Source organism: Ornithodoros turicata, chromosome 6 (assembly GCF_037126465.1).
Source record: "Ornithodoros turicata isolate Travis chromosome 6, ASM3712646v1, whole genome shotgun sequence".
Lineage (NCBI taxonomy): Eukaryota > Metazoa > Arthropoda > Arachnida > Ixodida > Argasidae > Ornithodoros > Ornithodoros turicata.
Window position 1 is genome coordinate 13931681 of NC_088206.1, and position 15720 is coordinate 13947400.

A 15720-nucleotide genomic window follows, 5' to 3' on the forward strand; every position below is an offset into this window, starting at 1 on the left:
CACGTACCAACGGCACTTCGGTGCAGTGTTGCTATAACAAGTCGTGGCTTATTTTAGATACGCGTTATTATGCCGCTATTCTCTCTAATCGTCTGATCATCGCAGTCTGTGAGAGCGCGCAAATCGGCTCGGTTATCCTCCTGCTAGCGTAGATTGGAGCACGTAGGGTACTTATAGAGCGACGTCAGAAGTGCGGAGCCATGATTGGTTGTTTGATTAGGTCGTCTGCTTTTAATAGCAAGCTGCGATTGCACGACGAGACATGACGTCAGTGCGTTGCCGTGTTGCGGCCGAATACTTGGTCTATTTTCGTAGAAATGTAAACGAAATTTTCATTTCAGAGTGGGCTTGACAATTCCGTCGGTATGGTGGGGGAGATTTCTTTGTTTGACGTGGGGCGTACATCGGCAGATTCACTCATGGTGGCCATCAGTCACCGTCGCATCATGGAGAATCACATCGCAGCTCATCGCTCAACACTACGTCATTCTCCATGGTGTGGTGTTGAGCGATGGCCTGCGAGTCGAATGATGGGTTGTGATGTTGGTGTAACGGAAAAGACGCACCGTGGTGCGACGTTAAATGAATTCCTAGAGAAGTGCCGCCCTGTGATGCGGAGGTTATTCGCTAACATTGATTTAAAATTTGCTGCCATCGAGGAGACAGACATTCTGAAAATTCCACCATTTCGTTAAATTCCACGTTGTGCCACCGATTACATTTAAATCGTCGCCAGAAATAACGTCAGACATGCTCGGTTGATGTCGGATTCTATCGTTTAATACCGTACAAAAAAATATAAAATAAAAATAATAAAGATCCCCGCAAAAATCGGAGCCGACCGAGCGCGGCGTTGGCGCCGCCACCGCAGCCGGCCGCCGGTATTTGAAGAAGGCGTACCGGGCGCACTCATTACCACCGATTTTATCTCGACGATGGCGCCAGCACTGCTGCTGTCCGCACCATTCCGCACCTGACCCAGAGCAGCTGCGCGAACGTTCGCCGGCGAACGTAGTGGGCGTCCTTGCCCCGCGCGAGTGCCGCCTCGTGCCCAGACTACGTCGTGCAGCCAGCGGGAGCTACGCGTCCTTGATTAGCGTGGCTGCGGGGAGGTCCCCTCCTTGCAGCTACATTCGTAATGAATTACACGGCGGGAAAAGAAACACGAATGCCAGGGACGTAGCCATGCAATCTACTATAATGTGGTGGAACAGTTTTTTCTTGTTGAGCGTATCACTTTGGTAGTATCTGTGGGGCGCATCTCATGAGGTTGTCATTGGCGATGCTGGGCAGACCTAGAAAAATAGTTAGTTACGAGCAATCCAATCACTGTAGCTAATAAGTCTCAGTAATTAGTTTGCTTTCGCTGTTCTTTCGAACTATTTTATATTATTTATACTATTATTTTATACTATTATATTTGGGGTTACTTTTGGAATCACTCTGTATGTGATTTGGCATGCCTTGCATCAAAAAATGCCCTTTTTCACCTTTGCCAGTTCGGGCATGCTGTTATGTTTCTGCTCAGCATAGGTTTCTAGTCACTGTACTCCACAGATAAATTCGTATGTATATGTATTGCATTCTTCAAGGAAGAAGTACAAAGTTACATACCAAGATAATAATAATATTTTATCTTGTCAACATAAGTTTACAATAAAATTATACAGGGTGTCCCAGCTGAATGCGAACATATTTTTTAAAAATATATGCGTATATCACTTTTTTCGATATGAAGTCAATTGCAATATAGCATATATGCTGTATTGCAATGCAATATGCAATATAGCTATATGTTACTATGCAATAGCAATATGTTACTATGCAATAGCAATATGTTACTATGCAATATAGCATATATATGGCATATGTGCTATATTGGCACTCATTAAGAGGGCACCAGCAAACTCCTGAGGCAATGTTCTAATTAACTTTCAATAATTAACTTTTTTATTATAAAAGCTACGAAATTGTCCCAATGAGAATATCTGGTCCCTTCGGTCACCTGATATCGTAGCCGTTTTCAGAACAAAAATCCGTTCGATAGATCGTCCACAAAAAAAATCGTGAAGTAACACCTTTTTTGTCTTCTTTATTTTGTTCATTGCGCAGCTTCGGAGACGCGTCTTTCCTTCACCCCAAATGGGAGAGGGCGAAAGAGCACAGTGCCGCCTCATGCGTCGAAGATGAGCTTTACCTTGCGGAAACAAAACAAAAACAAATGTGTCGGGTGAACTGCCCTTATCTTGGGTTGCATTTTCTTTTTTCTTTTAATCTTTTTCCGGGACGCAAGAGGCGATAGTGTTCTCTTTCACCCTCTCACATTTGGGATGAAGGAGAGACGCGTCCACGAGGATGCGCAGTGAACAAAATAAATTTAAAAAAAAAGGTGTTCCTTCACGATTTTTTTTGCGAACGATTTATCTAACGGACTTTTGTTCGGAAAACGGCTACGATATAAGGTGACCGAAGGGACCAGATATTCTCGTTGGGACAACTTTGTAGCTTTTGTTAATTATTGAACGTTAATTAGGACATTGCCTCAGGAATTTGCTGGTGCCCTCTTAATGAGTGCCCTACAGCATATGCTATATTGCAATTGACTTCATCTCGAAAAAAGTGATATACATATTTTTTAAAAATCTGTTTGCATTTAGCTGGGACGCCCTGTATATTGAAGGTGAACTAACTCGATAACATGGTATAACTCAATTACTTTCAGAGAACTTATACTTAACTTATGTTACACTTAAGTTAAGAGTAACCTACATTGCAATTGTGATGTTGTGATTGTAACTAGTTTAATGAGCATATAGTTGTAATTGCAGTTGAATTACTTCTGAAAACTAATATTTACGTGTCTGATGCTGAGTGATATTATGTTCACTTTATGCTGTGCTAGGACAACAACCGGGAAGCAACGGCAAGCAGAAACACACATATGGTTCTTTGCGCAGATAGTGTCCGTTGTGTCTGCATGCTATTGTATGTTGGGCAGCTAAGTTGCACCTAAAGGGACCTTATTACAGCGTACAAAAGACAAACAGTCCCTGTTAAGCTTAGGACTTGCTCCTTGAAAAGTAATAGCTTATGTACTAGCAACATTTGAAATAACAAGTAAAAATAGAGCAGTGGCATGCCATTCTTGAACCATTGTGCAGATTTTACTTCGTTGTGTAGTGTCTTGAAGTTACTATTGGATACCAGAAGTAACCCATTGTTATCTCATTCATCCTATCATTTGTTGTCACATTTTTTCGTTCCAGTCTTCTGTGTTTTTAAATTTTCCTTTTGAATATTCCATTTTATGCACTGAGCAATAGATACCCTTCGTGGGGTTATTGGTATTTTTTTTACTCATGAGCTATTTGTCTTTCTTTTTTATCTCTCTCTTCAGATAAGTACATATCCCCTTCACACACACACTCTATTTGTGCACTGAAAGTGTTACATAAAACGAGTAGTAAGTGTGTGTGTTTCTAAATTTTTTTATTCCCTCTAAAAATATCATAATAATAATTTATTTGGTCACAAAGTTGACCGGGGACAGCGACAAGACAAATATATATATAACAAATACATAACAAAGCATATAGCAAATATATAACAAATATAACAAGGCAAATCCATTATCACGTATGCAAATCACCTACAATAGGTACTCTGTGAGCGATGGTAACCTGGAAACTTTTTCTTCTTGTAGGCATCAAAGTGCAATGTGCTTATGTAACCCAGTTGGCTTAGCGACTATCAACTTGACTCAGCGCTTGCTTCGTTTTTTTTCTCTCTCTCTCACTGCTGTTTCTCTTTCTTTTGGTATTTTTTATGCTCTATTTTAAACTGCTTAGGCCAGTGGCTGTTGGTGGGCAGAGAGTAAATATATAAATAAATAATTAGTTTGTGATGAAATAATTCTATACTGATGTTTAGTACTGGTGCTCTTCTTGTCCAGATATTCGGCAACAGTTGAACGACCAGCTCAAGTGTCTGGATGTGCGGTTAGAAACCCAGGTGGCCCTCGTCGCAGAGATCCAAGACTACTTCCGTCGACGTGCAGACGTTGAGCTCGAGTACTCGCGCTCCCTCGACAAGCTTTCGAAGTCCCTATTGCTCAGGCACAAGTCAGAGAAGCTCAAGTGAGCAATGGCACATCAGCATTTCATAATCAGTTGTTCATCAGGAGGCATCCGGTCTTGTATGAAACATCGTGTTATACACTCATTGCAGGCGCGAACAATGGCACCTGTTTTCGTCATACAGCTGCTGGCAGCAGCTTGTATCCAACACCAAGAAACAGAGCAGGGACCACGCAGCACTGAGCGAGATCTATGCGGGGACTCTGATTGGACGTCTCACACACCTAATGGAAGACGTTCAGCGGATATATCGAACGGTACTTATGCTCAGAGCATGGTAGCAAAATTATTTATGTTGCAGGTTCTGTACTTAGGCTCCTACTTCATTCCGTGATTTAAACAGTAAGGCGGGAAGTTGAAGTTTATTTTGAGATCAAGATAATGAACATCGATATACATATGTGACGGAGGACCCAAGGAATATAGTCCCTTTGCTGAAGCTTGTGTATAAAGCTGGTGTGACACGCTTGTTAGCAGCAGTGCAACAAAGTGGGCTGATTGGCTGGTGTTCAACGTGATGAGAACCATGCAAGAGAAACAGGGACAGGGAGGTAGATGAGAGAGAGTGTAGTGTTTGTCCCTACTCTGCTTTGCACTACACTTAAAACAGCGGCATTTGTCCCGGTCTAGACTTTTGACTAGAGTGCTCTGAAGTAGAGCACTGCACGTGCTTCGGCTTACCTGAAACGAGCCGGGCTGGGTAAAGAATTCTTTTTTGGGATACCTAGAAGTTATTTGGGCCGGGCCTGGGCCTGGGCCTAAGAATGCAGCCCGTGCTGTGCTCTAGTCTGAAGTTGTATTATATACTGCTGACTTGTATGCTAGCAACAGTATGGAGTCTAATCGCATAGAAGTACTGTTCATCGACACTTTGTTTGCTTACCATGGTCATGAACTTCAGTAAATCTCCACTATTATGTCTTTAGTGCCGAGGTGTTGGAGTTCAGCAGCACGAAGAATTGCTCAAAGTCTTGCACGAACTGCACACGGTAAGTCACTTTCCTATAGCCGGTCACATTGCTAACAAACTTGACTTCACTAATCATATATCGAAATGTTATTGTATAGTGGACTCTGCATATAAACAATGCTGAAAATGGAAAGTACGATCATTTGATCACAGTGCAGCCACTATATTTATGTGATTGCAAGGTGATTCTTCCTTTCTTTCAAAGCTATAAGGTATTTGAGAAAACAGAACATTAAATTTTTTTGAACAGCTTAAATTTTTTTTTTGTAGTTGCCTATTATACCTTTCCGTGTGGTCCCAATGTTTGGAACTGCTCTTGAACATCTTCGTATTGCAGACGATGAAGACGTATCATTCGTACCGCTCTTTGGAGCAGCAAGCAGAAGCAAAACTTAACTACGTGGCTTCGCAGAAGGTCCGGCTAGAGCAGACGATACCGAAAGAAAAATTGGAAAAATCCAAAAAGTTCCGTGTCATCGAGAAGGAAGTTTCAAAGGTACATTGCTGACTGACTTCAATGAAGATGCTGTACCTTTAACACCGTTTCTCACCGTTCCTAACAGAGGGAGGCAAAGCACAGGGAAGTGCGGTTAAAGTCCCTGAAGGCACGCAACGAGTACTTGCTGTGCATGGAATCTGCCAATGCTGCTGTACAAAAATATTTTGTTGACGACTTGTCCGACCTGGTTGACGTGAGTTCTGTTTTGCATTTGCCGTATCTGACTGAGCTCCTCCTGAAGATATGATTTTAAATTGTCCAGTAATGAGTTTTCTCATGCTAAAGGCTCTATATCTTTATCCATTTGAGAAGTGTACTGGTCGTTGATTGAGATGCATTTTACTGGAGCAGGATAGAAAATTATTTAGTAGATTATTATTAAAGAAGAAACAAGACATGCAGAAGGATGTTTTGAAACGGCACATAGCTTTAGTGCATTTTTTGAGGTGCAGGAACTGGGAGCCTAAGGGTCCTATTTGCTCCTGTGATCTTACGTGAAATTAGAACATAATGTCAGCTAATTTTTTAAATAAATTACGAGCCAAGTGGATTGCTAACACAGTTTACTCTACGGCTAACTTGCTTGTCTACAAAGTGTGACCCTGATAGATCTACACGAAGAGAATCAAGATGCTTTGTATCCCTGTTGGTCTGTTATTCCTGTCTGTTATTGAGTAATTTATAACCTCGAGCAGCTCACTGATTGTGTGTGTCACTGAAACAACAACAACAAAAAAAACTCCTCCTTTTGTTCCTCTGTTGTTCCTCTACACTAGCAATGTCGACTACATATCCTACTACTAATGCATTTTCGTTATTGTTTTCCGCACTTGTTTAGGCTATGAGTGTCCTATTTAGAACCAGTACTTCTCAAAGACCTTTCTCTGTAAGACCTTTCAGGCATCATTTCTCATGGAGTTGATGTCACACATTGCTGAAGGACATTTCAGTAGGAAAGTACAATGCCGCGCAATATAATTAGGAAGTGACTTTTTCGGATTAAACCCGATTCCGCCCGGTTATTCCCCCCCGAACTGACTTCCGACGAATTTGGGTTAAACCCGATTTCTCCCCGAATTCCAGTCACTATGAAATCCTCAAGTGACGTTTCCACTAAAGACGAACAAAGGTCGCCACGTGTAACACATGTAAGCATGGGTCACTTACGTTGCCAGCAGTACACTCATGTGTGTCAACACTGTCTATGCCTTCGGGGATTATCGCTGGAAGGTCACGATCCCTCAAAAGAACAAAAAAGGAGAGATTAAGAAGGACTTAACATACAAGAGGAGAAACAAAAACACCCGATAACACCCGAAGGCACAATTATCTCCCAATTTCTCCCCGAATTACAGATTTAAAAATAGCGCCCGATTTTTATCCCCCCCCCCCCCCCCCCGAATCCGAGAAAGGCATTTACCCCGAAAAAGTCGCTTCCTGAATATAATATGACACATTGCAGGAAAGACATTCACTGATTCTGTTTTCGCGGAGGACGTTTTCAACGGTCTTGTCCATATAGTCGCCGCCTGCTCTGTGTTTGTTTGAAAGCATTACATATTTCAATTTTACTTTCAGTGCATGGACTTTGGCTTCCACACGTGTCTGTCGCGTGCCCTCTTCATGTACAGCAACTCGGAAGAATGTCTTCAGCGGTCGCTTCAACGCAGCGCAGAGTCCCTAGGAAAGTGTACCAGCAACCTGGATTCGAGGACAGACAAGCAGCGCTTCCTAGAGTACAACAATGCTGCCTTTATGGTGCCTAAGAAATTTGCTTTCCAGCCCTACAAGGGAGATGAGGTAAATTAATGAGGTCTCATTTGAAGTATATTTAAGTAATGGGGCCGTTAACTTGACAGACAAGTCAGGTGAACGTCGAACATCCCATACAAGACGAACTGGAGCAACGCTTTAAGCAGCTTAACAAGCGGCTCACCTCTCTGAAAACGGAGAATGAGGAGGTAACTATGTGAGAGGGAGTTTCAGTAACCATACAAAAAAAATCTGTCGTAAAAATTGTGTAGAAACGAAATGAAAGCATGCCACAGAAAAATATACGGAGAACGTCATCTATCTGTAAAAGACTTTTACCACGTACTACAAGTGATTTGTTCAAATTTTAATTTAAAAGAAATTTAATTGAATTCAAATCTGAAACTGTGCCTTTCAAGCAACTAGTGTCATACATTTTTCCAGGCTATCGTCATTGCACTAGGGAGCATATTTAGTTGTGGATTTGTGTAAATCCGTAATTCAAATTTCAAAGTTCAATGAAAATATTACATTCAATAAATAAAATTTGATAAATGTACTCGTAATACGTCACAAGAGCTGCCTACAGATAAATGCAATTTATCGCATTTTCTGCCGTAGCCTGCTTTTCTTTCTACAGTTTTTTTTGCGTGGTTACTGGAACATGACATAAATAAGGCATTAAGCTTCAGCTAATGCAAAATATATCTTGTTACCAAGATCTGGAAAACACTTGAAACAGCTGAGAAGTCATTGCTGGACATGATGAGTGCCAAAGACACAGACTGCAGTCCATTCTTCGAGGAAGGAACGCATGCAAGCAGAAATGGAGTCAAACAGCCAGAGACCATTGCCCTCAAGCTACGAGCTGATAAGCAAGAGACTGAGGACTTCTATCTTGAGGTGACCGAAGCGCCAATTTCTTTGAACCTCACTGTGGCCGATCTCTTAAGCGTCGACGTCTTTGTAGAAATTCCGTGACTATACGCTGGGCTGTAACGTGGTTGCCAGACTGCAAGCCAAGTCAGATCTCATGAGCACTGCTTTGGGAAAAAGTCCCCCTACCAACGGAGACGAGTCCCCGTCCCCCATCCCCCAGTCCCGACCTCCCAGGCCACGGAAAAAGCGAATCGGCAGGCAGGCGACTCGGGGGCAGCCTAAGCTGTTTGAAGGCAGTCTAGAAGAATACGTAGAGGTGCGTGACGTTAATGCAAAAAATTTTCGCAAAGTGTTCAGAGCCTTTCTTTTTCACATGCGCATAATTTTCTCCATGCAGGCCACAAATCAGGAAGTTCCTTTGATTATCAGAAGTTGTATTAGAGTGATCAATTTATATGGTAGGTAATTTTCAAACTAGCTTTGTTGCCATTCTTGAATGGGACATCCCTTCTCCTCAGGGTTACATCACCAAGGTGTGTTCCGAGTCTCGGGATCTCAAGTGGAGATTAACAATTTTAAGGATGCTTTTGAAAGGGGTAAGACAGCCCAAGCTTCGTAAACTGAAGCATTCCACTCATGCATTAAAAATGTCCAATTTTTATGACTTATTTTTATTTTTATGACTTATTCTAACAGGCGAGGACCCACTGGCAGACGTGTCAGATGCTAGTGACATCAATTCTGTTGCGGGAGTGCTTAAACTGTACTTGAGGGAACTTCGTGAACCACTCTTCCCAATCTTCTATTTCGATCAGCTGATGGAGATCAGTCGTAAGTCAGCCTACACAACTTTGAGAGCTTGTCGGGGTGCATGAAAAACGTGGAACCTAATTTTTAATGTTGCACGACTTTCAGAGCTGGAATCAAAGAAGGAGTTCATCTCGAAGGTGCGCGACGTTGTACGCAGCTTCCCAAGACCAGTCTTTGTGGTACTGAGGTACCTTTTTGCATTCCTGAACCAGTGAGTACACTTCACTGCATGGTTTTCAGTGAAAGTGGTAGAGTTAGCCTTTGCATGGAGAGGGTACCTGAAGAATTATGTGACAATAGCAGTTGGTCAGGCATTCCGTCTCTTCCACACATCACATTATTACAAGGGTGCAAGAAAAAAAATGCAATAAAGCAACTGTCTCTCTTGTGGGAACAGAAAGCTAAACAATAACTTGTGTTTGCACCCATGTATGTGCAAAAGCAAACAGTTGTGCACACAAGCTTGGCGCATGGATGCATGCGGCTTTGATACCGATGCTCTTGATATGTGCCATATGATGTTAACATTGCCTTGAGCTTGAGGGAAAACACAGAACGAGACGAACACATAGACTCATGTCCTGTGTTCGTCCTGTGTTTTCCCTCAAACTCGAGGCAATGTTAACATCAAGTCAACACCAGCTAGCTTGCCTGCTTCTACTTTGTTCGTCGATGTGCCTTATGTATGTTTCGTTGTGTTTTTTACTCCTATATATTGTGAGACAGAATCACATGTCATATCAGCACCCTCATCATTACAATCGTAATCACCACCTTCAGGGCACAAGCATTTGAGGTCCTCTGAACCGCGATTTCGCTGCCACACTTTAGGTCATAAATAGGGCCTGACTTTTTCGGGTTTTATTTTTGGCCAAATTCGGGGGGTAAATATCGGGTGATATTTTTCATTTGAAAATTCGGGTGTATTCGGGTTAAATCCCGTTACGGCATTTTCTGTCGTCAGGAATTCGGGTGATTTTTTTTTGTTTAATAAAAATTTGTCTTAACATTGAACTAATGTTTAGCAATGTTATCAAACTTTATTTTAATGCACGCTTACGAGTGTGCCAGGCGACCCTGATGTTTTCGGGTAGATTCGGGTTAAACCCGAATTTTACAGATTTCGTTCGGGGGGTAAATATCGGGCGGATACGGGTTTAACCCTAAAAAGTCAGGCCCTAGTCATAAAGCACATCTCTCTGCCTCTCGTACTGTCATTATCTCATGCCTAACAATATATACGTGCATAATTATTGTCTTGCCATGCTTTGCTGTAAGGAGTTGAGCTTTTTTGCTCTCGCATTATCTCGTGGGCTTCATCTGAAAGAACCCTCTTTGCAGTCTGTCAGAGTTTAGTGACGAAAACATGATGGATCCTTACAACCTGGCCATCTGCTTCGGTCCCACGCTTGTCCCTATCCCCGAGGACAAAGACCAGGTGCAATACCAGAACCTCGTCAACGAGTTAGTGAAGGGAATTATTGTCTACCAAGAAGAAATCTTCCCGGACGATGGGGGCATCGTTTATGAGAAGTACATCAGTGCGGACGCTCCCGACGACAAGTTAGTCTCTTTGAAAACTACTTGTTTGGAGTTCGCCTTTGTTGTAAAAGTGCCTAAGCTCATAACAAAGCAATTCTACTTTGTTCTTAGTGACGTGGGAGAGAGCCCGCCGGACCAGACCGTTGACCAGATCGGAGATGTGGAAGTGGACTCTGCTCCAGCGGAAGAAGGTGTGTGTGATCGCCACTCCAGAGCAATGTGCCGTGCGACGTGTTACGTGCTCTTTATGATTCGCACTTATAACGCGTATTATTTATTCTAGATGCACTTACTGTAGAGCCAGAGATCTCAATCAACCTGTTTGGAAGTAAGATTTCATTTGTGGTCACTCTAACGTCTGTGGGTGGGGCTCAGAACAAATAGGTGACAGTTCTTTCGTTTCCGGCAGAGTCCGAAAGGCTGGAGGCCACAGCACAGTACGACTTTGCGGCACGGTCGGAGCGGGAGTTGTCCTTCAAGCGGGGCGACACCCTCGTGCTGTACACCCAAGTTTCCCCCGACTGGTGGAAGGGCCACTTTGAGGGGAAGGATGGTCTCATTCCCGACAAGTACATTATGCTCAAGATAAAGTAAGTCTGAATTTTATGTTCCACGATGCTACTAAATGGCCCCATTACGTCTATGATCAGACTACATCGCTGTTACTCGTTGAGGGAGCCGTGAACATCACTTATTTCTTTGTTACTTCTGTTCTGTTTGCAGTTTTTACATCACGAGATGCCAAAGTGATCGTTGAGAGCAGTGAGTTTAGACTGCCTAAGTATTTAGCACAACTAGCTTAAGTTTATCTTTTAGTGTTGCACATATTAGCAGATAGCTGGACTGATATAGGACGTAGTAGTACCGTTAATAAATTATTATGTAATTCAGAGTTTTGTCCTATAATCTTTGAAAGTGTGCACTGTAATGCTACATGTCTTCATCGTGAGAACCATAAGAAAATCATAAACTACGAGGCCATTCATTCACTTAGGAAATCACATAGCAGAATATGTCTACGAAGCGCTGTTGCTTGTCCCTCGAGTAATGTGTCACGGTTGTAATGTAGACCACCTCGGGTGAAGAGAAATGGAAAAGAAAAGCAATGGCTGCTGGTAATGCTGGCACACCTGCACTACCCGCACAAAATATCTATCTGCAGATAACAAAATTTTACAAATATCTCCACGTAGCCGTGCACATACCCACAGCCATGCTAACTTGTACTCGTGTGCACAGCAGTTGTTTGACACAGGAGTCTTCCTAGCCAGCACTCCCTCTAGTCTTTAGTCCTTTCTGTATTGTGCACCAAGGACTACCCCCAAATTCATAGATGCGCCCCCCCCCCCAACCCCACCCCAACCGGAAGTTCAACACACAGTGCGCACATTTTGCTTCTATCACCTCACAGAGACGAAGACCGCGACAAAGCAAGCATAGATGGCAGCAACGACAAACAACGACGTACTAGCAGCAGCAGTGACTCCCTGTCTGGTGTCAGTCCGAAGACGCCTCGTTCCACCTTGCGATCCACATCCATCCTCACTACGTCCTCCCAGGACGAGATGGAGCCTCTCTCTCTTGACTCCCCCAAGGTGGGGGGCCGGGGCCTCCCGGATGCAGCACGACCGGGGGGACGTAGACGTAGTCTCAGCCCTTGCTCCCTGGGGGGGCCGCCACCTCCCGACCCCCGCCGTCTCAGGCCCTCAACCAGCATGAGTGATTCGCTCGAACCGACGCTTGAGCTGGCCACACCTCAGGAGTTGGACAGAGCAAATCTTGAACTGGCTCGTGACCTCGATGACGCCCTGGCCCGAGTTCACTCGAGCATCGACTGCATAGAACGCAGCAAGAAGTCCGACACTCCAGACTTGGTGTTGGATCTTCCAGTCAGCCCTTCTAGTCCGACTGCGAACGACGGAGCAACCATGATGGACGACGCACTAATGACGACCGCGGAGCGATTTGCGATGTCAAATCAGTGCACGCTGAAGAAAGGGGCCACGTCACGTGCGAGGCGAAATTCTTGCGGAAGCGAAGGTGCCCTGCCGACGTCGGACAATGGTACTGTGCCGACCAGCGGGAGTGCAACGTCGGTGAGGGAGCTGTCACGGAAGTTTGCGGCGGACCAGGGGGCAGTGACACCGAGCAAGCCGCCGCTAAAAGCGAAACCACCAGTGCTGGTGAGGAAGTCCACGGGATCCCCCGAAGCAGTGAGATGTGAGAAAGAGTACAAACAGACATCCTTCTGATGAGTAGTGAATAGATGAAGTGTGTATCCCAGTCTTGTAGGTGTGTCGTTTGCCGTAGAGCCCGAACGGGACGTTTCGTCTTCACGATTGTCGATTGGGCACTTCGTGTGGAAGTGGTTTGTGGAGCCGTCGAGTGCCTGTTGACATGAGTGTGCATTGTCTTGGAATGGTGATGATGTGTGTGGACGAGCCATGAATTTGCTCAAAATGGCAAATGCATCCCTGTAACTTGTACCATTCTCTCGGTGGAAGTGTTTTAGCATGTAAGAAGCGGTTACAAGCGGCAGAGCCCTTTGTTTGCATAGACGCAAGCACCTTACCGTCTTCAGCCCAGTTCTATCATCGACTGTACAAGTTGTAGTGCCAGTACTGCGTATCATGCAAGGCATGTGCAGTATGTCAGTGCCGTAGTAACACAGAGCGCACAGATTTATATACACTGTGTGTTTTAATCGCACATGGTGTCTATGCCTATTATATTACACATGTTTCTTACCAAAGACGGACTTTTACATTTCAGTTTTAAACCTGCAATGGGAAATGAGGGACTATTTCTTGTTTCTTAGCCTTTTACCTGCATTTTAAAATGTTTGAGTGTCTAAACTTTTTGTAGAGAGAACTACGACAACTAAAATGAAAGGAAAGAAGCATGGCATTCGTGCAATGAAGTGCTGGAAACGATCACAAATGCTTTGATTTTAATGTTTTTACAAGTCAGTACACTGTTGCGACAATGGAATATATACATATGCAGGTTTTATTATACCACATACTTCGTTTTGCACTTTGTGGATCTCAGTAGTTTTGTCACTAGTGAACTGTGAGGTGTATTGATTGTAAAACTGTACGGAAAGCACTTTGCAGGAAATTTCATGGTACACCTGAGATTTCTCCATTTTTCCCCACTGTAATGTGATAATTTCCCACAAACCCCAGCATGGTAACCCCTCTTTCCAACCCCCCACTCAGGCCTGTCACTAGGCTATGACTTTTCGATCTTTCTCTGCGAATGTTGTGATCGTCTTAACAAGCACAGATGAATTAACTTACGACCATAGCACATGTATTTTCACTCTCACACTAATGTGATATTCTTGTGCTTTTGCAAAAACGCAGTTTCTATATTTGGGAAAAGTGTCGTGTTTTGTACCGAGTATATTTTTGCATCGTGAGTGTTGAAGCAAGACTTGCAACAATGCCTTGAAACATATCTTGGTCGTACAACAGCTCAACACCATGAAAAGTGAAGTCAGAACTTTGTCAAGAGATTCCGAATGCCTTTTCTTTTAGCATTTCAAACAGCCTTGTCTTTTGCACCAGGCGGCATGCCAGTTTTTCTTTATTCAGTGTATGTATGTATGTATGTGTGCTGTTTGCTACAATGGGTATTTTATATTCTTGTGTTTCTTAGAATCTCAGGCCAAACATTTTTAAAAGCGTGCTTCGGTGACAAGGCACTTTCGTTCTGAGCCTCAATATTTTGTCCTTTGCCACGCATTATTTCAAACAGTATATGCTCCGAAATAGTCAGTATTGTCTGCTTAACTTAAAAATTTTGAGTTATATTTTTGTTGCGTTGCGAGATGTTTCATGTTCTAGGTATAGATCCTATTTTTCTCATTTCATCGCGTTAATGCGTAAAAAAAAAGTTGTTTGTTTTCAAAGTGGAAATGCCTAGTGTGAAATGACCGCGGAGAGAAACTGGGGGAATGGACCTCTGTTTATTTTCCCATAAAATACGTTGACACGCCCTGGTGTAACTAGCATTGACTTTTGGGCAAGAAATGTCGGAGCGTAGCAGTCTGTTAAATAAAGGACCTACGCACACAGTGGAGACGCCTGGAATATCCTTTATGTTTTCGGCAATAATATATGCAATATTAGGCAATATTGACATCTTGGAATCAATGGATCTACAAGGCAGTAGAGATTTGCAATCCAATTCTTACGCCGTGGCAGCATGCCATGCTCAGCAATTACCCAGTGCACTTGGGGCTTTGTATTTTTGTCCTTTGTGAAAGCTCGGGAGGCGACCCAAATGTGGCAGATTTCAAAGTGATTGAGCATTGCAATGCTGAGATATAATGCAAAATGTACAAACCCAGTCGGAACAATCAAAATGCGAAGAGCAAAGCAGAAACGCAAGTAGAAACGCTGCTCCCCAGACTATCTGGGGATCCACGACTCAACTGCTCTTCGCAAGACCGCCATTTTGATTACTTTGCGACCAGTTTGCGTACTGTAGCGGTTAGGAGGATTCCCGGCACTGGCTGTGCTGTCCAAGGTTTTCCCTAGGTTTTCCTGCAGACTTTCAGACGAATGTCTGAACCCCCCCCCCCCCCTCCTGTCCCCCACTCCTTCCTGCTGTCCTCTTTCCACCTGTCCGTATCTATACGCCGCTCGTAGCCAGAGTTGCGTCGCGGCGCTCACACGGAATTTTTAAAAATAGATTACTTTTGAGTACTGGATGGATTCGAACGCATTATAACTTTGCGTTCCGATGTGCAGCCACTTCGAAATTTGCCAGGATTCAATCTCGTCCAGAGCTTGATATGTAGATAACACAAAGCCCCACGTGCATTGGGTAATTGCCGAGCACACCGTACCGGGGTACCCTGTACCGCTACCGTGTAGGTAATTGTACCTTCATATCCAGAAACTGTAAACGTTGCATCAGAGCTGGTATCTCTCATGCTACTGAGCCTTTCAAATGAACAGATGTCTACACGGATGCCTTGTGGACATAGCGTGAGAACGCGAACGCAATGCGGGGAAACACGTATGTACGCTAGAGCACTGCACGGGTCTAATTTTCAGGCCCAGGCCCGGCTGCTACGGCCCGAACCCGGCCCGAGCCCGACTCCACCGGCCTGGCCCAGC

At 43.8% G+C, this 15720-nt stretch overlaps 1 protein-coding gene across 3 annotated transcripts in view; it reads left to right on the forward strand.

Annotated features, from left to right (window-relative positions):
- Positions 1-14672, forward strand: part of LOC135399180 (SLIT-ROBO Rho GTPase-activating protein 1-like) — a 63442-nt gene extending 48770 nt beyond the window's left edge. For all 3 annotated transcript variants that reach the window (XM_064630946.1, XM_064630945.1, XM_064630947.1), the window contains exons 2-19: positions 3953-4136; positions 4228-4393; positions 5063-5125; positions 5444-5602; positions 5670-5798; positions 7184-7405; positions 7465-7566; positions 8078-8260; positions 8328-8552; positions 8634-8694; positions 8755-8832; positions 8933-9067; positions 9152-9257; positions 10388-10609; positions 10700-10779; positions 10872-10916; positions 10998-11178; positions 12000-14672. In XM_064630946.1, coding sequence (XP_064487016.1) covers positions 3953-4136; positions 4228-4393; positions 5063-5125; positions 5444-5602; positions 5670-5798; positions 7184-7405; positions 7465-7566; positions 8078-8260; positions 8328-8552; positions 8634-8694; positions 8755-8832; positions 8933-9067; positions 9152-9257; positions 10388-10609; positions 10700-10779; positions 10872-10916; positions 10998-11178; positions 12000-12840 — 3182 coding nt within the window. In that variant the 3' untranslated portion in view covers positions 12841-14672. The remainder of the gene's footprint in view (positions 1-3952; positions 4137-4227; positions 4394-5062; positions 5126-5443; positions 5603-5669; positions 5799-7183; positions 7406-7464; positions 7567-8077; positions 8261-8327; positions 8553-8633; positions 8695-8754; positions 8833-8932; positions 9068-9151; positions 9258-10387; positions 10610-10699; positions 10780-10871; positions 10917-10997; positions 11179-11999) is intronic.
- Positions 14673-15720: the final 1048 nt, after the last annotated feature.